Raw genomic sequence first — 26,085 nt, 5'->3', positions numbered from 1 at the left:
GAGGTAAGACAATTTAATAAGTAAAATGTCCTAAATAACTCACTTCTAAAATATTTCTGTAGTCCCCAAAACTACATCAAAGGATACACAACAGTTGTAGATAGCAGTAATGTTGTTACTATGATCATAATGATTTGAGGCCTATGTGAGAGAAGGTTTTAAATGAGAAGTAGTAACTTTAATTAAACTAACTGAACAATGGAGAATCTTTTGGGAATAGAAAGTCAGCTTCATATCAGTTTTAAAATATCCATTTTCTATTTTGGGTTTTTTTAAGAGTTCACATGTGCTTGCTTTCTAAAAAAGCAACTGTGAAGAGGAAGACACAAAATAATAATTTACTTAAAATCTGAAGCTGTTAGCATTTCCATACATGTAGCCTTTAGTTTTCTGTAATAGTTTAGCTTGAACTTTCACTTGAATCTGAAAATGAACAGGCTGAATCTATGGAAACTCCACAATATAAGCTGATTTCATTGGCTACTTGATGCTGCATTTAATTAGTATAAGGAATATGCTGTATTTATGGTGTTTTGTTTTGTTTTTTTTTTCATTATTTACTATCTTGAACTAAAGTAATCCTACGTTATACTGTTTCTCTGATTATTAGATGTCTGACACTGTAATTGTTTCAATAAGGGCAACACTTACGTGGAAGAATATAAGGTATTAATGTATATGGTGGCTCTGTCTTCCAGCTTGCTCAAAATGTTCTTAAATTGGTTAACACCATAGCTAAATTAGTTGGAAACTATAAAGGACTATTATCTATGACGGTTGGTGCAGAACTGAAACCCCTGTGAGCTGTTTGGGCTTTGTTTGAAGGCGGGAAAAATGGGGATGTGTCTGCTAAATGTCCTTCCTAGCAGAACATGTTAGCTTTCAAATAACAAATTTTTAAAAAGACATAGTGCACACACATACTGTCTTCTCTATTGCCCACTGATTTCCTGTTTCTCTTCCTGGGGTTGCACGATGGTTAAAATACTTTTAATTAGAAATTAGATGTAATTAGTACGTAGGTGGCACCCAAGGAAGGACTAAAGAGATGCAAGAGAGGTGTGGTACACAGTGGCATTCATGAAAGGATTTGCCACTGAAAATGCTACTGTTTGTTTATTTGAGGCCTTCTCAGCCAGGTAGGAGCTCCTGTAATGCAGTTTTGAAGCTTAACTTTCATAAAAGCTACATTGTAAATTTTAGGATACTAACTTCTTGTGGTCCTATTTACAATGTATGCTTTTGCTTAAGAGAAGGCCTTGGGGAGTTCTGTTCATTTTTAACAGCTTTTTCTTACATAGCTTATGTTCATCTTTGTAGGATTGAATCAGACATTAGAAAAGACAGTGGGACTGTCTGTGTAGACCTGGACATTTATGTGACCTTGTTCCTGCGCTCTGTGCTGGCAGTACACAAGCCAGCTGTATTCCTAAAGCCATGAGACGGTAGGACTTTGTCCATGCTTATAAGACCATCAAACAGAGGATATTCAGGTTAAGGTACTGGCAGAGCTTAGTGTGTGATTGTCTGCCTGGTGGTGTAGTTATGCCTTCAAATGAATCGACTGCAAGCAGAATATCATTCAACTGGTGAACAAAGGAAACTGAAATTATGGTTCAGTGCTCAAGCGGCATGAATAATCCTTTTCCCGATCTCAGATGTTGGACCAGTTTGTGATGGAGTTCACCTTCTTTTGTATCTGAAAAGCATTCTTATAGTCTACTATAACATGTTCATAGAAACTTCACTTTAGGAAAAGAGAAAAATAAAAAAATGCTTTGTAAAACAAAAGTTTGGTTGAGACTTATATTAGAAAAAAAGAGAAGAGCTTTATATTATATCCTTATTTGTCTGGAGACATTTCACAAGAAATAGGTCTGAATCTGGAGTTCCAGAAGTGATGTAAGTAAAGAAAAGTGTTCTGTTCAGTGGTAGACAAACACAAGAAAAGGGATGGTACGAAAATTTGGAAGTATATCAAATAAAATATAGCAAAAATTTATGTGCTATTCACCGTTCTGAAGTATTCTGTATAACACAGAGCTCATGTTTGTATAAAGCTAAAAGGAAATTAAAAATTCCCTTTGTTTTCTATCAATTTGAATTAGCTTTTAGGAGTTATGTCTTGTTAATTTTCACTTCATAATGAATAATGCCATTTGATTATAAAATGTGATAATTGAAAAAAAAATCATGTGGAAAACAGTGTTGTAATAATGTATATAAATAATTAGGTAGGGACTATCGTTAGATCATCTTAGCGTAGCATTATTTGGTTTCCTGAACTCTTGCTGTACATGTTTATATTAGTCAATGAAAAGGAAAATGCAACAGTTAGCCCAAGGGTTTTGTTGTTCAATATAAGTCTTAATTTTACTTTGTCAGTTGATCCAGTGTATTAGTCATCGTGGTTTCAGCTGAATCTAAAGAGAACAAACATCACATTGGGAGTCTAATGGAGGAATAATACTTCGTTTAAAAAAAAAATATATGTTTTTCTGCAACTTTTGGAACAAAAGTGCTGGTCTCTTCCTTTAAAATGTGTCTGTGATCTCAGAAGAAATAACTCCTTTCTGTTGGTTTAGCTAGTTTTCTTCTTCTTTTCCCAAAGTTGTTAACTTCAGTGACGTTTGTGATTAATCGGGTTTTAAAGATGCTAACGTTTAAAGTTGATCCTTCTTCTTTTCAGCTTCTGTAACTAAACTCAGCTCACAGTTCTTTTCACCTATTTTTCTTTTCAATAGCCACCAGCGTTTAACTATTACATTTAGAATATAGTAAGCTTCTGTGTCTGTTCTAAAACTTAATATTGAAAAAGACAGAAGAAAGCAACAGTATTTACCTTTTTGATTATTTGAAATGAAAGAGTGCATTTGGAAACAAAGCATAGCAATGTGGGATATTTATTCCTGATTTTTTTTATGATTACTGGAAGAATTTATGTTGTACTGCCTAAGATTTTTATTGCATGTGTACCACATTAGGAGTGTATCCTTATGCTGGAAAACCAGCAAAATTTCTTTTGATCATCTTTTTTTTTTTTTTTTTAAAATCAAAGTTGCTAAAAGAAAAAAAAAAAAAAAAAAAAACTTGCTGCATGTGACTAAACTTTCAGTAGGAGCGGTGGAGGATGATCCCAGGAAGCCTAGCCGGTCCCTCTGTGATGGATGGGCCTTGATCCCTTACATGGTAGCTACAAGTTAAGTTAGAAGTTAGTGAGTTCACAGGAATTTTCACCATACTTCTTCATAGCCATTGAGTTTTTAATTGATTGTTTTTGATGTAACTGAAGTCTTTGTTTGATTGAAAAATCTATGTAGCTATAGGGGATAAAATGACAAGGTATATGCCAGGGGAAGTTTCTTACAGATCTTTAAAGCAGTTCCCCGCTTTCCCTTCTGTTGACATTTTCTGTAAAAAAAGCACAAGAAAGATGCTAAGAAAGATATTATCTTCCTAATGAAGAATTATATGCTGTATTAGTACAATAATTGTCTCAGTAATTTGATATGGTGGCAAAGTATCTAGAGCTATACCGGTGGTAATTGATACAAACAAAAATGGATTTTGTTGATCTATAGCTTTTACAAAGAAATAACAAACCTGGAATGAAAATATTTTTCAACCGCTACTATCTTGAGCTTATTAAGTTATGTTAGCTATTCTTCCATATGCAATTTAATTTTTTTCCACGCAGCTCATTTTCCCCTTGTATTTTTTTTCCTAATCTATCTTGCTATGTTTACACATATGCAAATAATCAGTTTTTAAATGGCATATTTTTATTAAAGTGCATTTTCTGAATAATGTATATCTTTGCTCTCTGGAGCTATTAGGGACAGCTGCATTTTAGCTCCCTTGTAGTGAGGGAAGCCAAAAAGAAAAAGTAAACACACACACGCACACTTTTACACACTGAAATCATGATATGTGCTGGGGGAATATAAGAGAGAACCCTGAAGAAATAACCTTTCTGCAACAGTGCTTTTCTGTGGCTGGCTACCTCCAATAGAAACGTAGAATAAACATACCCTGTGACAGATGAACTGAAGCTGTGATGCAGTGGGACTGAAGAAAAGTAACTATTTGAAAGAGCACAACCTTAGAGAAAACTAACTATATCATAGCAAGGGCATAGGAGATAGGAAAAGTCTTCCTAGTTGTGTAGTGATGACTTCTTTATATTACTACACATGCAATATGCTAGTCTTGCTAAATGTTGCAGATTATTTAGAATAAATTCCTTTGAATGAATGGATTTTATTTTTAACAAGAGACATTACTGTGTTACAGTAAGAGAGCTTAGTACTTCCATTAATTTAATATGGACTTACTTCACATGTTTCAGAATGAAGACATAATCTGTATCTGGAACAAAAAGTTAACTTGTATTTAGCATCGTATTTCAATGAGAGGACAGAGTAGCATCATTTGGGAAAAAATGCACTTGCTTATTATTAGTATAACCATTAAGGGGGCATAGGAAGGCTTTTAAATGGGTGATGCATTGACATTAGAGGAGGAATAACACTTATTTCTGTCCAGCTGGAAATCACAGAACTGCATGTATTTATAGTTTAAAGGCTGTCTTCAAATACAAGCATGGAACTGGAAATGTCAGTTATTAATAGGTTGATTAGATTGTGGAGAATAGAGAAGAAATCTGCGGAGGGCCACATCTACACATCATATTTCCAGATAGATGGGTTAGTTAATGCATCTATTTGCTAATCTACGCACTTTGTTATCAATAGTAGTTATAACTTCTCAAAGTTGGGCATATGACTATACTTGGGAAAATGTATTGCAGATAAGATTGTTGTTTATAGAATTACTCCATTTTGACAAAATGGAGTAATGGGGCAGAAAGGCTGGATCACATGGGGAAATGCAAATCAGAGATGCTGGGGTGGCAAAGGAAAGAATTAAATGGACATGAGGAGTAGGAATGTTTTGAGGGAGCAGGGACCAGACATAAGCATGACAGTTAATCAGGAAGGGAATAAGATTACTTTAGTATAGCCAGGCATGAAAAGTAGGATAAGAATTCATGCAGTTGGAAGATGAAAACAAAGAATTGTTTTCAAGTTGGTTGAAAGAGCCAAAAGTCAACTGGGGGCTTATCTACCTGAAACCAATATCCTGTGTCCAGCACAGTTTGGATTCATGCCAAGAAGCAGATTTTACAGATATGGAGGGATTTTCTCTTGTGACTTGGTAAAGACCGGATGTCCACTTGGACATCCAATCTTTTTCACTGTTAGACACTGCTAATTTTTTTGTCTGGGAGAGGTATCCAGCATTTAGAATGCTGCAGCGAAGAAGCACTGAAACCTCTGCATAGGAAACTCAAAACTTGCACCGAATAACGAAGTATGTTTCCCTCTTATACAGACTGCTGTGTTTTCACTGTTCCCTACATTAACCTTCCCTAGAAGACTGGATTGGATTGAAGTTTCTACCCATTAGGCTTGAGGTGTTCATTACTCTGGGTTCACAGCATCAATAGATAAAGCTCTGGTATTGACAACTGTGACTGACAGCTCTCCCTCCTCTGCCCAGTGTTACTTGTTTTAGTAATTGCAAAAGAGAAACTGAGCTCTCTCAGGGGCTGGTTCAGTTGGACACCTGCTTCAGAAATCAAAACTATACCATTCAGTGAGAAGAGTATATTTCTTTGACTTTGATTTTTTTTTTCTTTTTTTTTTTTTTTTTTTTCCAGGAGCATAACTCTATGTATAAAGGAAAATGTGCTCCTATGTGCTTTTTTCTCACTTACAGAGAGTTTGAAATAATAAACATACATAATGTTGGGGACATTGTTTAATGAGCTTCTGGTGGGTGTACTTATGCAATGATGTTGAACCCATTTTTGGCATATTTTGAGAAAAGCATCATTTGATGACAGAACAAGTATATACCTTGAGGAATGTTCCATGATTTTTGTGTGCAGGAGTGTTTCAGATATAGCAAGAATTTTCTTCTACACTAACTGACTGAAATACGTTGTTATAGTCAGTAAGACAACATTGTTGGAATACTGCTAAATATATTGTAAGTAAGTATAAATATTAATACATATACTTACATATATGCATATATATATAAAATAAAATGTATATATTTGTCTTGCAGGGGTTGATAAGCTGATCCGTCATTTACACAAACATAACATACCCATAGCTGTTGCCACCAGCTCAGCTGAAGTGACATTTCAGATGAAAACAGCCAGACACAAAGACTTCTTTGGTCTTTTTCATCATATTGTGTTGGGAGATGACCCCGAGGTGAAGTGTGGCAAGCCACAGCCTGATGCATTTCTAGTTTGTGCAAAGAGATTTCACCCTCCTGCACCTCCAGGGAAGGTAAGAAGGGGAGGGAACAAATTAACTGAAAAGTTAGGAATATTCTGTTTGGGCTATATTTGCATATTTATTTTTTTTTTAATGTGATAAATACTTAGGTTAAGGTTTAATATGAACATTACAAAAATAAGCAACCTCTGTCTTCAAAGATGTTTATGTTGTTGAAGCAAGAGATTGTGGGAAAGCATCATTCCCCCCCACTATGTATGATGTTTGTAATGCAGATTGCTCTGATTTACTACATGGTAGTGTGCAGTAATAGGAAAGTGTAATGATTTTCTGCTCTATGCATAAATCTGCAAACTTAACTTCACTACTCAAAGTTTGGAAACAGTTATTTAAACATAGATCAGTTTGATCAGGCTGATTTACCTCTTAAGTGTCTAAACATTAAAGATACTTCTTTGTAAAGCGGACATATATTTTTTCCTAAGCCATCTCTTTCCTCTTGCATTCTGAATCTCTGAGATCATAATTCTTGTTTCATGATTTAAAACTGATCAGGTTGAGCAATCTTTCTCAAATAGTAGAGATGTTTAGTTTCTCTCTCTGATACATAACTTTACAAACTTGACTCTGAAATAGAAATCTCTAGGGAGAGTATTTGAAAGATAAATTGAGAGTTAGTTAAAATAATGGTTTTGCTTTTATTTTAAATTAAACTGCCTTTCTCCTTAAAATATTTTTCGCACTTCTTGTCTATTCCTGAGTGGAACATAAGTTCTGAAGTTTTGGAGTTTCATTACTGCAGAAAAGTGCATTACATAATAATTTTTAAGGAACAACTTTAGGTGGATTAAACTCTGATTACTGTTTTCTCAGTAGGATTATTGAGGAAAAAATGGTTACACAAATACATATGGAGTGATTAGCTAAGATTCTTCAGCTTTTCATACTTCAAGTTCTCACCCAGAGTCTAAATAGTATTTGCATTGCCTGGGAATACAAAGTGAAGTAAGTTTGGTGCAATATGGCATACAATGAACAATGTTAACCAACATCGTTGGTTTCGTTTTTTGTTTTTTCTGTTGCAAGTTCTGTTGACATTCTGTGTGTGTGCATCAACTTCATTTGGAAACTTAGATGTTCGGAAAAGATACACCAAATGTACATAATCATGTTCATGCAGATGGCGGTTGTATGGACATGTTAGGTACTTGTGTGAGTAGGCCTTGTATGTATGGTATGTTCCAAATGTTGAAGAATCTGAGCAGCAAGGCTGTAAATCTCACCTTAGAGTCAAGTAGTTATGAATTTTGAACATGTTAATACTCAATTGAGAGCAAATATTGGGAAGCAGCCCAAGGTTTTGGAGGGAGTAAGAGGGGAGTTGAAAAAAAGCTTAAACCACAGCTTAATCTTGCTTTCATATGAAATTATTCTTTCTTGCTTAACTGTATGTCTAGGGAACAAAAAATCAGGGTATGTTCCTGTAATGCTGTATGGTGTGGGTTTTGTGAAACAGGATGAGAGGTGTGTGATGCATACTTCTTAATTGGATGGAGTTGTGACTATAAGCTGTTCTGTAATTCTGAAACTAAAAGAGCATAAAGTATTGAGAATTTGTATAAAGCAGGGTCATAATTGGTATTGTATCTGAAGGAGAAGTAAGGAAATTGAATGTCAGCTGTGTTAATGACAAATTAAACCATTATTTCATGTGAGGAGCCTAATACTAATATCCAGAGGGACAGCTTCCCCAAAGCTCTTAGTTTATTTGGCTCTATTTCAGAAAAGTCACAAGGTGGTAATAATTAAAAGGACAAAAACATTAAAAAAAACAAAAAAACAAAACAAACAAACAAACAAACAAAACCCAAACAGCAACCAATAAAAGAGTGACACTGTGTTGTAGATATTTTTATTTATTCAGCAGTAAGTAGCCTTAGCTGTGTTAACAGTGAAAAAATATTTGAAGATAATAGTGGCATCTGTATTATGCTTAATAATTTTAAACCTAACACTGGCAACTCCACAACTAAACCATGTCCCTAAGTGCCACATCTACACGTCTTTTAAATCCCTCCAGGGATGAGGACTCAACCACTTCCCTGGGCAGACTGTTCCACTGCCTGAATACCCTTTCGGTGAAGAAAGTTTTCCTAATATCTGATCTAAACCTCCCCTGGCACAACTTGAGGCCATTTCCTCTCATCCTATCACTTGTTACTTGGCAGAAGAGACCGACCCCCACCTTGCTACAGCCTCCTGTCAGGTAGTTGTAGAGAGTGATAAGGTCTCCCCTCAGCCTCCTCTTCTCCAGACTAAACATCCCTCAGCCGCTCCTCATAAGACTTGTGCTCTAGAGCCTTCCTCAGCTTCGTTGCCGTTCTCTGGACACGCTCCAGCACCTCGATGTCCTTCTTGTAGTGAGGGGCCCAAAACTGAAGACGGTATTCGAGGTCTGGCCTCACCAGTGCTGAGTACAAGGGGACGATCACTTCTGTAGTCCTGCAGGCCACACTATTTCTGATGCAAGCCGGGATGCTGTTGGCCTTCTTGGCCACCTGGGCACACTGCTGTCTCATATTCAGCCGGCTCTTGACCAACACCCCCAGGTCCTTTTCTGCCGGGGTAGCTCTCCAGCCACTCTTCCCCAAGCCTGTAGTGTTGCATGGGGTTGTTGTGACCCAAGTTCAGGACTCGGCACTTAATGTTTTTGGAATTTATAAATATTAGAATATTAATTTTTGCTTTAAAAGAGTTCATAAAAACCTTGCTGTTTGTGTGTTTCTGTGTGTATTTGTACATGATATATATATATATCAACTATAACTTTTCAATGTTATCTTGAAACAATTTTGTTTCATAGTAACAAAAATGTTATGCTACTAAATTTATTTCAAATATGGCCCTAACTCAAAGAGTTTCAGACATTCCCATGCAAACATTTATACATACTTCCAATATACTCATGCCATGAAAAACATGTGAATTATTTATTTACCTTCTTGAGGATGTGGCAGGTCAAGGCCTTTCTTTCCAGTATTTTGCTTGTTTTGCCTATAGCGTTTCTGTAAAATAAAGGACCTTACTAGTAGTGTAATTTAAAAACAAATAAATACTATTTATATCCATTGTTTAAAAAGAAGAAAAGATTGTAGTAATACAAATGGTCATAACTCTCTTATGAAGAATCAATCTGTTCTATTTAAAAAGTTCCAAGTGATGTAAATCATCGCCTTAATTTAAAACACTATTTCTTTGCAGTTTCTTCCATTTGTAATTAATTAATTGATCCCATAGTTACGAATAATCTCTGTCCCAAATCTAGTGAGAGCTCATTAAAATTTTTCAGACTGATTAAATGGCATTAGGATTTATGAGTCTCAGTGGACTTTTTATGTCACAGAAAAGAGAAGTTCAAAGAGAAATTGAGACTTTCTTGCTACAAAAGATGTAGTGAAAGAGTAATAGAGATTCGGAACATTATGACCATTTTGTAGCTTTAGTCTATATTGTAGAAGGAAAACAGAGGGTAAAGGAAGGCTGATTTAGCAGTTAACGTGACCATCATTATTGTGAGCTTGTGTAAAAAGGATGCCAAAATCTCTTTTTTTATTTCTTATCTGCTCTCATTTTTTTTCTTTTTCTACTTCCCCCCCTCCAACTGCACCACTTTTAGTGTATGCATGTAGTGTATGTATTTCACTTACTATGGTTTTCAGATAAATAGTTATTTTACTAGTGTTGTTTCTGTTACTCCTTGTGTATAGCTGGAGGTTGAATTTATTAGGAGTACTTTAAATAAGGTACAGAAATTACAAAGGCATGAACAGCCGTTCTAGGTGGCGTATTGAGCTGTAAATTGGAATCCCTGCTGTTGAAATCATGTATTTTAGTCATCATAAATCTGCCTCTTTTCCATTTTATTAATAAATTGACTTGCAGTCTTTCCTGAATGTTTACAATTCACAAATCAGACATTGCATTTTAGAAATAACAAAAGCATTAAATGTAAAAATACATAGACATTTTTCAACATAGTTCAAACCGACATCAACAGCTGTCTTTTCAACCTTGACTCTAGTCTGTCCTTTGAATAAGCCTATATTCCCAATTTTTCCTCAGCTGAAACACTCTTCCAAACAGCTGTTCATGGTATAAACCATTCTGATTTACCCATGCTCTGCTGTCTTATTTCCTTGGACTCACAATTTTTACCAGTTATCTTAGCATATTGCTAGATATTTGCTTCTCCCAGTGATACAGCCTGCAATCATAATGGTCATAGTACACCTGACTTTTAAAGCGTTAGGCTGCATTCAGTGGCACACATGAAGTAGAGTTTGTAGCAGATCACTGTTGTTCACATCCACTGCGGTCTGTACAGAAGCAGATACAGCACGTGCCAGCAGCCACTTACTGCGTGAAGAGGGACCAGTGTTGCTCCACGACTCTTTCTAGCTGCTAGTGTGTTTTGAAGTAGAAGGCAGAATTTGTGCTTTCTTTTCGGAAGCCACTTGACTTTCTTGTCTGTACTGATGTAATTACAGTTCATTCATTAATTCAAATTAGGCAGTTGATGGGTTAGAGCCAATAAAGAACTTCCTGTGTCGTCTGATTTCTGGGTGCCAACTCCTGTGTAGCCAGGCAGTTAGTACACTGACTGAAGTCTGGCATGTTTGAGTTTTTTCTGGTGTGTGTGTTTTCTTGTTGGGCTTTTTTGGAGATAATTTCCTCGCTGCTTGCTCAGAGGGCGCCTTCGAAGTCCCTTATCTGCAAGGTTGTACTCCCTCAGCATTCTCGTTAGCCTCGCATCTTGGGCTGCACAGTGGCCAACTTCCAAACAGAGCAGAGAAGACTGTCCCTTGGCAGCAGTGTGTTGTGTGGTGGGGATGGTGCTCCCTGGGAGGTGGTGGAACTGCCAAGCAACTGGCTCATTGCCACGAGAGCTTGAAACCGCTGCTCCTGCGGGCATGCTTAAATTTGCAGCAAAAGCAGAGTTCATTTCCTTGACACATTTAGATTACATACGGTAGATTTTACTGTTACTGTATGTGGGGTGATTGGGAGTGAATGAAGTATGTCACATCATTTGTGTGTACCCAGATTAGTTTAGTTGTTCCATGCAAATACACCCTTAACTGTTGAGAGTGGATAGCAAGTGAAAGGGTATATCTATTGGCTTGAAAACAGGACATCTCCACTTGTCTGCCTTCTAACCAAGATGAGGTGCCAAAATCAGTAGGAACCTCCCTTTCTGACTTTATAGTTTTTTGAGAAACAAAGTTTTTGCTTGCATGTGTGTATCCAAAATTGCCCAATCTCAACAGCTTCTGTCTGTTTCTCAGGAACTAAACATCTCTTGCAGTTAATCTTTTGTAAAGCATAATTGGAAAAGTAGTCCCAGCACATTCCTAAAATGTCAAGAAAAATTGGCTCCATAGAGAACATAACAGCAATCTGGGACTTCTGTGTTCTTTTTAAAGCAGATCAGAAGAGAGGGCTGTCCTTATCTTGTCCACTGTGTGGAATACTTACTCAAAAAATTGGGGAAAACAGCTTTTTGAGCACTCTTCAACCTGAGGAAGAAGGAAACCTTCAGTCTTTCAGTTTTTGGGTTTCCTTGGGGATTGTCCTAATTATCACAAGGTACACCAGCTGTTTGCTCAGGGAGGTTCTTGACTAGAACTTTTTCCTGAATTCATAAAGCCTTTACTTTTCTTACTCTGCAGTGTGACTGAAGACTTATTTCTAGATGGCAAGTTGTGATTTGAGTATTTAGTATGTGTTGCTGGCCAAGCTCTTGAATTCCTGCTACTGTGGGGCAGCACAAAATAATAAACAGCATAACTTTTTTCTACATTCCCCCCCCGGAGAAGGTGTTGATTTCAGACAGACACTGGAGAAATGTAAAGGAATAAATTATTACTAAATTATACCTTCAAATTGCCTATTAGGCAATTTAAAGTATGTAGGTATTGAACAATGTAGAGTTTTACATGTTAAGACCTCCATCTTGAAATACTGCTAGAAGCTTACAGCTTGGGATGCAAAGATCATGCTCTTAGAGTCTAGAGAACAAGTCTTATGAGGAGCGGCTGAGGGAACTGGGGTTGTTTAGTTTGGAGAAGAAGAGGCTGAGGGGAGACCTTATCGCTCTCTACAACTACCTGACAGGAGGTTGTAGCGAGGTGGGGGTTGGTCTCTTCTCCCAAGTAACAAGGGATAGGATGAGAGGAAACGGCCTCAAGCTGCGCCAGGGGAAGTTTAGGTTGGCTATTAGGAAAAACTTCTTCACTGAAAGGGTGGTCAGGCACTGGAACAGGCTGCCCAGGGAAGTGGTTGAATCTCCATCCCTGGAGGTATTTAAAAGACGGGTAGACCTGGTGCTTGAGGACATGGTTTAGTGGTGGACTTGGCAGTGCTAGGTTAACGGTTGGACTTGATGATCTTAAGGCTCTTTTCCGACCTTAACGATTCTATGATTCTATGATCACAGCACTCTAGTGGAATGTACTTTTTATGTGATATGCTGCTGGACAGTCTGTTGGCTGAATCCTGTACCTTCCTCAGCTTCTAAATAGTCTAAGCATGTAGCCCTTATTTGTTTCTCCCAGGCTGGATGATGAAGGCTGTGCTTATGAAGCTCAGCCTCCAGCTTCGTAAGTGTAATGGACATGGCTGTAGAGAGAAGAATGTGAGATATTTCACCACATCTAACAATCGAGGACTTCTGAAGATCTGCTATACACATGCACCTTTTCCCTAAATCCATAATAGGTCACTATTTTATATTTACAAGACAACTAAAGGAAGGAGACAGTTATAAAGTTGTTGGTTTTGTTTTGTTTTCAATTATCATGCTCTCAGTTCACATGGTTGATTTTCTTCCTCCCTCTTCTCCTGAGGCATGTGTGTTTGCATGTGCGTACCACCCCGCCCCCCATGCTGGCAGTCTTTATTATATATTTGTGTAAGAAAAATGAGATGTTGCATGGCTTGAAAGTAATTTAGCTCTTAAGTGTTCCAGACATTGCCCTTGTTACTGCAGTGCATGTTTATTTATGGATGTATTTGTCTTAGGGAGATGAAAAAAGTAATTGAAATTCCATGCAAAAAATAACCTGGTCAAGGTTTGCTTTCACTTAATGTATCTGATTGGAAGAGGAAAGAAGGATTATAATTGGTTCTTAGTCTTTGGGGTACCCTACTTGGGGGGGGGGGGGGGGGGGGGGGGGGAGGCAGGAATATTTTTTTTTCCCTTGCATTTGTCTTGATAATGTATCAAGTAGCTGCTAAGGGACTTGATGAAATGTGATGCAGAATAATAAATTATGTTCTGCAGCCTTCTTTGCTTCTACGTGAGGTGAGTGTGTAAGCACAAAGAGACTGGTACACCTCCAAATTCTAAAAGCATTATATTCAGATTAGCAGGTCACTGGAGAGGCGTTGCTAATTGTTTTAGGGAACTCATTATGGGTATTATCACATATTAATTATGCATGGTAAGTAGTAAAAAAGAGGAGGGAAAATCCTTCTTTTATGATAAATTGCTCACTGAGTTATCTTTTCTTTCTTTCAAGACCTTGAGCGTTTTTTGGAGATGCTAAACAGCAGTCATTGAATAATTAGATTTTAATTAACAAGAATTTTCACCAAAAAAATGTTTTTAATGTCTTTTGGGTTATAGCAAGCATGAATAAATCTTCTTTCAAAAAGATCTAGTGCACTGATCTTCTCTGTATCTCAGGTTACCTTTGTAATCACCCCAGAGCCTGTTGTAACAATGCTTTTGAACAGTTTCAGGATAAACAATGAAGACTGAAACAAAGAATTGTGTTGTTAGCAGTATTTTTTGGTTGCTTCTTTGTAAATTATTGTCATGGGGAGACCTGGAAACCTTTGAAAAACTAAGGTCAACTATTTGTTGTTTTAATGCACTGAGGCTGGGGGAGGGAGAGTTCATTTGTTTGCTTCTTTCTTTGTTTTTGTTCAAGTTACTTGCAGTTTGTAGAGATGTGGTTGTAGGTAATTTTCAGAGAGCTGGTATTTGTGGCAGGTTATGCTTATTCCGTTGTGTGGTAAAGAATTTGTAAGAGTCTGTTTTTTTGGCATGCTTGCAGAAAATCTACATAGAGGACCATCAATTAACACTGACAAATTATTAATAGTCTAAACAGGGCAAAGCATTTTGCTCAGGCTGATTGCTGTATCACAAAATAAGTGTACTTACAAGATGATTACAAAGTGTACTCCATAAAGCAATGCTTGAGAATTTTTTATTATTATTATTGTGATAGACTGGTGGTATAAAGATAAAAGACCTTGTAGCACACACAAGAGCTGAAAAAGTGACAGCTTTATCTGCTAAAAAAGGATGCTTAACATTTCTATTCCAGTATCTCTTTATCTTAGAATAATAGCATGATTCAAAGCCAAGAAAGAAATGGTTCACGTTAAGCTTCAGTAAGACTGAAGTGATTCTGATTTAAAGTAGAAAACAATTCCAAGCAGTGGTAGAAATGCTGTCCTCCTATTCCACCAAAGAAAGCTTTTCTTTTTTGTCTAAATAGTGCTGAATATAGGAATTGCTGTTCATGCTCAGATTCAGTGTCCGTCTTATGTGGTACCATCTCTGATGACAGCTGATACCAGAGGCTTAATAATTGCCTTTTAGCTAGAGGGGGTTAATTTATCCACTTAAATTCTCTCGCTCCCATATCGAGTAATTGAAGGCTCTTTTTTTTTAAAAAAAAAAAGAGCTTTAGTAACCCTTTCACAGTATTTGGTTTTTTTCTTGATGCTGATGACTACCTGGGACAATGAATTCTGTAAATCTTTTGCATATGTTCTGAATTTTTCACCTTTTAACTTCTTCGAATGTCAGGGGTTTTTTTTGAGTGAGAAAGATAAGAAGTAATTGATCTGCCACTCAGTATTTTAAGTACTACTCATCACATTCCATTTTATGTCTTGCTCCATAAGTAAAGCACTTTACAGTCTACTCAGACTCTCACCATCTGAAAGGGTTGTGTTTGGGATTTTGGGGGGGGATGGTGGGTGGTGGTGGGTGTTTTTTATTTTTTTTTTTTTCCTTCATAAGCATTCTGATTGCATTTCTTCAGACCTTTCCTATCAAAAACATTTTAACATAGAATACTGACTGTGGCATACAGTACATAGAGTATTCCAGATGAGACAGCATTATATATGTCTATGAATACATATGATATCACCCAAGCTCTGAGTTTTCACTGAGCTGTCTACAGTGATGTCCAGTACTTAAACTGAATGTTACAAGATGTACATGTCATTTATTTTTTTCCAGCTGATGTGTATTGCTTACATTTCTTGACCATTTTCTTTCATTTGACACTTGACTGTCCAGTAGACTACCTTGTCACTCAAAGTTTCTTACAGATCTTTCTTACCCCAGCTAACCTACATAGCTTTGTGTCATCAGCAGATTTTACCAAGTATAGAGGTAAGGATTACTAGTCAATAATTTCCTGAGTAACACCAGAATTCTTTTAAAATGCATCTACAACTACTTTCTAAAATAGTAGCATGGTAATGAGAAATGTTTTTTAATGTTAGTAACTCCTTCACTTCATAGTTTAGTTGCTTCAAAGCCTCCAGGTCTTGCTGACTAGCAGAGACTAGCTGTTGAGATTTCATCCATTACTGAAAATATCTTCTGTTACAGAACATGTTTTCCTCCATTAGGAAATGGTCCTTTTTCTCCTGAACAGTTACCTGGTCACAGTGATCCATTCACTTGCTGTCTCCAGAACACATTATTGCATCCTGCAGCTTCAGACTAAAGAGTGGAAGCATTAGAGGTTGCAGCCTGTTGTCCTGAGCTTCAAAGCTATTACAGACTCAAAATATTACTGATTCAAAAAAAGTGTCATGGGCAAAAAGCGTAATAGTATGTAACTTATCTTACAGCTTTCCACTTTCAATAATGCAGTTATCTCAAGAGAATGCCAACAGAACCTTTTATTCTACGAAGAATGATCATGTATCTTAGGTAGAATGCAATTGCAGTTTTAAGATTAGCTATGATATATCCTTTGAAGACTGCTTTCAGTTGTGAGTTTTTAACTTTTCAGGCTGAAAATTTTTGTTGAGAAGATTTTTTTCTTAAACTTCAGCAAAAAGTGTTTGCGATTATTATTATTTTAATGTTTTCTTCAGAAGATAATAATGTTTTCTAATTATAGTAATAACTAATACAATGGTCATATGATAACTTCCATAAAGAGTTATATAGTGTAGAGCAGGTGTTTGAAGTTTGGGAAGCTGAGTGTCCTTCAGTCAGGTGTTCTAGGAGCCAGGAATAATGCTATGACTCTACCATACTATGACCATTACTAGACCTGGGAATGCTCCTGAGTTTCCTGATGGTTGTGTGCCATGGCTGCTCACTATGTACATCATATTTGTATTTTAAGTACACATTAAACCCTGAGGGGAAAAAAAAGCATCAAATCCATGTACGCTGGATAATAAGCATAGAGCCTGCTCTGGACAACTGTCAGAGCACTATGAAGTACATATAAACATCTGACTAAGAAGTATAGATGTAGCTTGAAGAAACTAATGAATCCCCCCCCGACACACAGTAACTGGCATTTATTTAATGAATGCTGTGGCTTTTTTAGTGAACAAAGTTCCAAGTTCCTGTTCTTGGATGGCAAGCAAGTATTGTCCTTCAATTTTCCTCAGAGTTAAAGAGTTAACAGAGGTCATTTCTGATAGAATTAAGAAGTGAATCAGCCAGCTCTGTATTAGCTTTCAGCTGTATTGTCTGCTGCCCTGGTCCAGCGAGGAGCAAAAGTGGTTTAAGCAAGACAAATTTCAGTTAATAGCTCAGCAATAAGAAGCGGAGGAAGAAGAGAATGTACCAATGATTCCTGAAAGAGTGTATTTTTAAAGATACTGCTGAAGAAGGTTGAAGAGTGTAGGCACAGAGGTCAGCATGATATAAGACATACAGCTGAAAGTGGGAGAAAGAGATAAAGAATGCAATTAAGTGAAAGGATAGAAGATGTCTAGGGAGTAGAAGGAAATAAAAGCAAGACATACAGTAATTGTGGGTGAGATAATATAGGGCCTTGAAGGTGGAAATGAAAACTTGAATTTGTGACTGCATTAAGTAATGTATATAGCCTAATTATAAATTATGAAGAGTTAATAGTGTGCAGTAGCCCATTTGTCCTTAACGCTTTCCCAGACATTTTTTAGGGAGTGTAGATGAAGAGTGAGGAAACAGTAGATAAGTTAATGATGTATATACTGAAATAGTAAAAGCATTTACTTTTTTGAGGCTAAGCATTCTGTCTCAAGAGGACTGGTAGATGATGTGACAGGGCTAACATTACAGCAAAAACTCTTCAAACATTTAGGATGCTACATGTCTAAATTTAAAATCTCATTAAGATAGTGGAAAGAAGAGTCAGTTGCAAATGTGTGCTTTGGTGTCTCTCAAAGTAAAGAGGTTTTCTTTAGAAACACTGATGTCAGAGTTTCGTCTTCTATTCTGTCTTGCATTAACTTGTAATTCTAAGGCATTTGGACAATTTATTACTGTCCCTTTCTCCTGTCACTTGATTTTTTTCTTAGCATCTTAGCAATCAGTTGAAGAGCAAGTACGCTTGAAAGATGATGGTTGACTTTGAGTAGGTTGGTGGAAGACTGTTTTACTGATATCTTACTATTTACAGTTCTTCTTTACAGCTGTGGTGTTAGTACATGACAGCCTTAAATTTCTTTAAGATGATTAAGTGGAATAACTTTCTTCTTGTTTCTCTAATGTTTTGGGAACTGATTTTGTTTTAATAATACAGTGTTAACGAAGGATGAATAAAATGTTCCATAAGTCAATTATTCAGAAAAGGCCTTCAGTGTAGTTTCTCTCAGAAATTTTGAAATGTATCTGTTCTTTGCAGGAACAATTCAGTCTCACCAGCTTTCATACCATTTTTAAAAATCTGTGAATTGAGTCCTTAGCTTCTCTGTCTGAGTAGAGTATGTGATCTGGCTTTGTGTAAAGTGATTACGAGTAAGAGCTCCAGGCTCAACATCAGTCCAAGGATGAAGAAATCCATCACACAATGCTATATTTTAATAAAAGGATTTCAGTTACTCGGCAGTATGAAGACATAATAATGCTTGTGACATGCTGTGCTGTATTGCTTTAGGATCAGACTGAACATTGGAATAATAGCAGCATCGAGAAGAAAGAAAAAAATAGGATGTCTGATTTGAGCATCTCTTTTTCTCCTATTGATTTCTATATTTAGTGTAGTGTATGGTATGCCAGGCCCTAGTTATAAAGACCTGTGAAAGAAACTACTTGGATTCCTGGTCTTGCATTTTAGAATCAAGCAGCATGTGATACAGAAACTTGCATAGAATTGGATAGATGCTAAGGAAGATCTGCCACAGGATGCAGCTGTTAGGTTGTGTGATAAAAGCTCATCTGCACACCCATGAAAAAGCTCAGAGAGGTGACGGCAGGTGAGGGATCCCAAATCACACCCTGCCCGGCTGCTCCCAGGCCCACCACAGGAGCCATCAGCCCATTAGAGGCCCATGTCAACAAGGCCAGGGGAGCAGAGAGTCCCGAAGGCAGATGGGAGCGCAAATTAAGGACTCGGAGGGAGGGACAGCCTGTCTGGGCCCTCCCAGGGCTGCCCCAGGAGAGCCATCAACGAGAATTATTCAGCCATGAGACCCATCAAGGCGAATCAATGCTGGATCCCCTTTTGGACTGAGGGGAGATGCTGCCTGCGGCATGGCACACAATATGGGATGCAGGGGAGGAGCATTTTGGGATTACTCAGGATTTATTACAGGAAAGTAGAGGGATATGGGATAAAAAGGGCTGGATGTGTGTAAATAGGTGACAGCTTGTCTGGCCATGCCCTTCTCCTGACCAGCACAGTCTGTCCTATCTTATCAAATTCCACTTCCAACTCTTTTCCTGGCTGAAGGGCATCTGTTCTGTGTGCGTGGCCAGCAACTGGAGTCAGACCCTGGGCGGAGGCCAGTGTGTCTGCGGTGCCAGCGGCTGGAGCGAGCAAGGGTCTGGGTGCTGGCGGCTGGGCAGAAACAAGTGCCACCCCCCGGCATGGGACTGCAGGTCACAGGGGCCTGTGCATCTGCAGTACCAGAGACTGCACTGAGGGCGGGCAAGTGTGTGTGCACTAGTGAAGAGCCAGCTGAACGAGCACATGGGTTCATGTGAGTGCTGAGTATAACTGCATTCATCTATGTGGCTACCCGTGTGTGTATATATATATATTTATGTACGTGTTTGTGTGCATGTGCCTGCTGGGGATACATGCTCAGCCTTGCTACTGTTTGGACCAGGGGGCATGGAGCTGCAGCTGCCTCCTCTCTGTCAGGCTACCAGATTAGGCCTTATTCCCAAACAGCAGTAACCTGTTCCCTAGGATCACGTTTCTCTCCATAAAGGAAGACTAGATAACCAGTTCAGGTGTAGATGTTCCAGGTAGGTATCTTAGTCCTTCTGTTTCAGTCTCCTAATAAAACCTGTCCTTTCTCACCATCTCTGAGCCTTTTGAGCTCTTCCACCCTAGTTTCCTAGTTTCTACTGTAGGATGTACAGTAGATCTACAGTATCATATCTTCTCCCATATTTTCTGTTGCAGTTCTGTTGGGACAAGTCTTGCCCCATTTGTTCCCATCTGGGAACATCACCCTGTTCTACCTACTTTCCCTACCCCCGACTCAGAAAATGAGGTGTCCTCATAGTCTAGACGTAGACTAAGAGACCAAAAGTTGTCTAAAGTTAATATCGGTTGTTATCATAGAATCATCTTAGTTTATGGTAGGAAAAATCTTTCAATTGTTCAGATATCAGTTGATTTTGCTTTGTATTGCAGAGATGTCGGGAAGTGGAGTGTATGAGAAAGAAAATATTTCCCTTTGGCCTGGCAGGCAGGTCTTCTTTCAGGTAATAATTGCTCTAACGTGGAGTAGGTACAAAAGGTCAATATCTAGTGTACTGGTAGTATTCTAGAAATTATTCTTAATGCTTTGAGAGATTGAAAACTGAAGCAGAGGAATGCTTAATGATACTAAATACATTGTTTTAATTCTGCTGTAGAGTCATTCTGGTTAGAATGAACCTTGCAAAGTAACTAATCCAACCTTCTGAGAGCAGATCAATACTGAATTCAGACCATGTTCCTCCAGGCTTATCTGGTCAGGTCTTAAAAGCCTCCAAGGGTGGAGACCACGCAGCTTCTCTGGGCAACATTTTCCAGTGCTTAATTCTTGCTGTGATTTTTTTTTTTCCCCTGTTTTCTTTGTTTTTTTCTTTTTTCTCTTTCTGTCCTTATATCTAGTCAGACAGAACCCCTCCTATTTCAATTTAGGACCATCATCTCATGTTCATAGTACACAGCTTGGTAAAGAGGCTGTCTCCATCTTTTCAGTAATGACCTCAGAGATACTGAGCAGCTGCTGTGTGGCCTTCCTGAAGTCTTCTCTGGGCTGAAAAAGCCAAGTTCTCCTTCAGCACTTCCTCATAAGGCAAGTTGCTACAGCCCCAACAATCTTGGTGGCCCCCTGCTGGACTTCCCGAAGTTTATCACAATCCTTCTGTTTTCTTCTTTCCTAATTTTAATGACTAATGAACTTTTCAAACATAATCCTTGTGTATTTGAGAATTATGATACTAAATAGTAACAGAATTTCATAGTCAAACTTCTGCTTAACAGATACTGTTAACTTAAATTATGAAGCAAATAGCCTTCCACAATTATTTACATTTCCTCAGAGCTGTCATTTTGTTCTGTATTTGAGGATTTGAAACATACATATTTGAAAATACAGTAACCTAACACTTCTTTTAGCTTTAACTTATGGCCAGGGAGTTGCATAGCACAAAATACACAAAATAAACACGGAGCTGTGGCCCTGTTCTGCTTCCCCTTCTCCTCTCATCCATATTGCCCAATTGTAGACGTGTTCTACGTCATCGCCTGGGCCGAGGCCATCCTCTTTTCAGTATCATGACCATCCTTAATTTAAACTGTGTCTCATTTCTGTGCCCCTCTTTGATTTTATTTGATATAAGTTACTGGCACCAAAGATTTTTTTCAGTAGAGGTAGTAACTGTAAAAGTCTGGTTTAATTTCTAACTTCAGGCTTCTTATATTTTTGTTTAAGTAAGTTCATGAATGCTTCTTTCTGTTTCACTTAGAATTTCTTTCTCTACCATGGCTTCCTTCCTTCTTGCTTCAAGGGGAAGAAAAGGGACAGATTGTTTAAAGAGAATCTGGATTTTCTGTTTACAGAGCAATAAATGTTCTGAAATGAACTTGAATTGTATATGTTGTAAAAATCACTTTTGTTTGACAGGTTAATAAATCTCAATTGAAGGTCTGAATGACTAGAGATATTAAAAGCTTGTGTTGCCTGACAAAAACAAGCCAACCAACCACCTTTTTGCATTTCTTCATGAATACAGCAAAGGGCTCAGTGCTATTCCAGTTGACTGTGGCTCTCATTTTACGTGCAAATGACTTTATTTATGGGTCTTCTGCACAGTTTGTAATTTTTTTTTTTTGTGGAGAGCATAAACAAAAATCACCTTAATTGGCAAAAAGTTAAAAATGACATGGTTCTTCAACAAGTGCACATGTTCACGGTGCAGACAATGCAGTGACAAACCTGTTGACTTCATAAGCTTTTGCTAGTATTAATAAGCTTATGAATTTTAGAGAACTTAAATCTATGTTTTCAAACCTACACCTATGTTGATCTCGTGGATTCATCTGTTTTGTTACTTTCATGCACAGACATGTAAGACAAGTCTACCATATGTTCGAACTGCAACAAGTCAACTAGGATATATTTTGATAAAAGGCTTGAGAAGCAGTATTGTAACAGTATTTAGGGCTTGGCTGTTGATGTCATGATTAATTTAAAACGTGGAAAATTATTTGTTAGTTGTTTAGAAACAGATTTTTAGTAGAATGCAGAAGGACACTGGGTTGAATAAAAACAAAAATCTGTCTTAGTTTTTCCTGTGTGCCTTCTTCAGATTCAGCAACAGTTTCTGGGATGGAAGCAGTTGGAGAAAATAATAGGAAACTGGGTACAAATATCAGTGGTACACTGTACTGTGTCTGACACATAAATTCAGTCATGTTGGGGATACTTTAGTATCTATCAGCAATGTCACATGGAAGTGTGAGATATGAATTACCACTTATTTTGCTAAATCTGTTAGGAAGTTTAGCAAGGACCTCACTCACTTCATTTTCCAATTAAATATCATTCAGACAGGCAAAATATCATTGCACATGTTTGAATTAGATTGAACATTTAATGACAATGAAATATCAGATAATGTAGAATTTAAGACTACTAACTTTGGTTTATCAATGCCTTCCCAAAACATGTCTGATGCTGTGCTGGTGGTACTTCTGTAGTGATTTGAAGAACATTTTTAGTTCCTGCCAAATCCCCATCATCCGGAGGGGTTTGATTCAGTCCTGATAAAGTATCATGGAAGTTGCCTTTTTCTCCCTAGCCCTTCCTGAGTTACTGTCGTTGACATTTTACTGCATTTGATGTTAGCTTTATAAATGCATGCAGTTTTATATCTGTATATATAGAGATATACATCTGTATAGAGATATATGCAGATATGTATTTGAAACTATATATTCCACATATATGCATTTGTATATAACAAATGTGTCAAAGCAGGGAGTCCGATAGCAGCAAGGCTGTTGCAGCTCTATGATCCCAAATCCAGCCAGTAGCAAGGCTGAGAACGTATTTCCAGTAGTCACACGAGCACACACAGCGTATACGATGTGCATATATGCAGGTACACATGCCAGCCCTGCAGAACAGCACAGCAGAAATGCTCAGCACTCACATAAGCACCACTGGCCTCATCCTCTTACCCTCTCTGGCTGATCAGGATGAAGGTTTATTAGTGCAAAATATATACATATGTGCAATGAGGATCCTTCCAGCAGCTGGATTTAGGCACTCAGCTGGCCTCGGATCCCAGTGTCCCCAGTTGTTGGCACCTGGAGGCATGAGCCCCAAGGCCACTGCCCCACTATAGCCCTCAGTGCAGATCTTTCTCCCCTTCCTCTCACACACGCCCACGCAGTGGCTGGCTTAGACACAGCCCATCTGGTGGTCCTGGATCCTTGTGCTCCCTCCCATCACCTCCCACAGAGAGTCACTCGTGCACACACAGGCGGGTCTGCCAGGCAGCCCCAGATGCCACGGTCTCTACAGCAGCTGGCCAGGGCTACCCTGTGCCCACCCTGTCCCTCCAAGAGCCAGTACTGCCTGTGGTCTCACCCATGGAGACATGCCCAGCTCCCAGGCCACTTCGCCTACTTGCCAGCTAGTCCAGCGTGCCCTTCACTAGCGTTCGCATGTTCACTTGCACACCCACCCTCGCTGCAGGCGGTGCACTGTGGGCACATGGGACTCCTGGTCCCACGGTAGGGCCGGCACTGAGACCTCCACGCACATGTGGATGCACAATAGTAAGCCCTTTCCCAGGAAAACCATCAGAAATGGAGTTTAGTTAGAGGAGACAGGACCAGCTGCACTGGCTGGTGCAGGCATGGACTGATGGTGCAGGCACATGGACTGATGGCCCCTGCTAACACCCCACCAGCCCCTTCTGTCCGCTGTTCCTGTGGGGCGCCCCGACCTGTGGAGCCTCTCCCACTGGCACGTCTGGGTGGGTCTGGCCCTGCCCTGGGGTGCCCCGGTGGCTCCTGTGGCACCAGGAGGGTCTGGGCCAGACCTCGCAGGGCTGCTGGGGCTCCCCCTGCCCCTGGGCCTCCTGCCCTATCAGGCAGCACAGGGGTGAGCTTCTAGTAGGCTGATGGCTGCTGTGGTGGGCCTGGGAGCAGCTGGGCAGGTGTGATTCAGGCTCCCCCACCTGCCCCTGTTGTTGCTACCGTGCTTCTCCCTGTGTGCAAAGACGAGCACTTCTATCACATAAACTAATGTGTGTGCATATATATGTGTGCATATATATATGTATTTCTAGATATGAAAATGTACAGATCCTTCTCTGTAGAAACATACTTGGCAATTTTAACTGCTAATGCTCCATAGATGCTCTTTGGACTTACTAGTAATGTGATGTTTCATAACCACAGAAGATTTGGAAGGAAAGAGTCTTATTAATTAAAAACTGTCTACCTAAGCTGTGCACCTTTTCTCCAAGGAGGGTGGTTAGGAAGGCACTCAAAGCAGGGAGACAAACTTTTTTAGTTGATAGGTGTCATGGTTTAACCCCAGTCGGCAACTAAGCACCACACAGCCACTCGCTGACTCTCCCCCTCCCGGTGGAGGGGGTAGAGAATTGGATAAAAAAATGGAAAAACCCACGGGTTGAGATAAAAGTTTAATAGGACAGCACAGAAAGAAAAATAATAATAACAATGATAAAAGAATACACAAAACAAGTGATGCACAATGCAGTTGCTCACTGCCCACTGACCAACGCCCAGCCTCTCCCCGAGCAGCGATTGCTGCCCCCCCGGCCAACTCCCCCCAGTTTATATACTGAGCATGACGCCATATGGTACGGCATAGCCCTGTGGCCAGTCGGGGTCAGCTGTCCTGGCTGTGCCCCCTCCCAGCTTCTTGTGCACCTGGCGGAGCAGGGGAAGCTGGAAAGTCCTTGACTGGTGTAAGCACTGCTCAGCAACAACTAAACCATCAGTGTGTTATCAACATTATTCTCATCCTAAATCCAAAACATAGCATTCTGCCAGCTACTAGGAAGAAAATTAACTCTATCCAAGCCGAAACCAGGACAACAGGGAAGTAGGAGAACACGTGGGAGTGAAGAACCTCGGCTGGCAGCCTGTAGCACTGCCACTGCTAAGCACAAGAACATCTGATTGAGAAAAGCATTTAGAGTGTTATGAGCAACGTCTTTGCTCTCCATCTAGATGCAAGATGCTGGTAATCTGAAGAAGCTCAAAATCACAATTGTCACTTGATTTTGTAAGATATTCTTCCTGTTTCTTTTGGTAACAAAGTTAAAACTTGACCTGGTTGAGATTATAATAACAGTAGTTCTAGACAGAGTAATTGTTTCTTTCTGGTTTTAACACATTATCTCTTGATATTCCATAGAACTACTTGTTAAATTACTGTTTTACTTGTCAACGAGGAGACTGTTTTCTATGGCTTTGAAAGTATTGAAGTATTTTATCTGCAGATGCAGGGGCAATGGAGAAAATAGAATTTTCTCACATTGTTTTCCTTCATAAGACTAGAACTTAAAAACCTTTGAAGAATACGAAACAGATATGTTTAGCTACACCTTCAAGACCTGCAAACCCAGAACATATATCCCCAAGACAATCTTTATGTATGGATGAGAATTTTCAGTCCTCACTCTTTAGACATATTTGCCATCTGATTTATAGATTTTCTCTCTTCAACAATGAATCTTACCTGTACCTCACTAGAAGTAGTTGAAAACAATTAGCAAAGTTTTTAAATATAATAGAGAGAAAACACTACAACTTCTAATCAGAAAAAAGATGGGGGAAAAATTACTTGAGATGTTTCCTGCATACTGAATCATGGAGTTTGAGATTCTCTTTTGCTTCTTCACCTGACAGCCTGTCCTCTTTTTTTGTAGTCACAGCATATTTTACCTGGTAGCCAGAACATATCTTTCAGTGAATTGTGTGGCAGTGATACTTTGTCACCTTGACATACCTGC

The 26,085-nt window shown here is 38.8% G+C and overlaps 1 protein-coding gene across 1 annotated transcript in view; it reads left to right on the top strand.

Moving 5' to 3' along the window:
• PUDP (pseudouridine 5'-phosphatase) overlaps positions 1–26,085 on the top strand; it is a 72,289-nt gene that overhangs the window by 32,358 nt on the left and 13,846 nt on the right. The window contains exon 3 of the mRNA XM_082337269.1: positions 6,136–6,365. Coding sequence (XP_082193395.1) covers positions 6,136–6,365 — 230 coding nt within the window. The remainder of the gene's footprint in view (positions 1–6,135; positions 6,366–26,085) is intronic.

Source organism: Platalea leucorodia (assembly GCF_965183815.1).
Source record: "Platalea leucorodia genome assembly, chromosome: 2".
In the NCBI taxonomy this organism is placed as follows: Eukaryota; Metazoa; Chordata; class Aves; order Pelecaniformes; family Threskiornithidae; genus Platalea; species Platalea leucorodia.
Note: the sequence above shows the minus strand (reverse complement) of the source record. Positions and strands in the feature narration are given on the sequence as shown.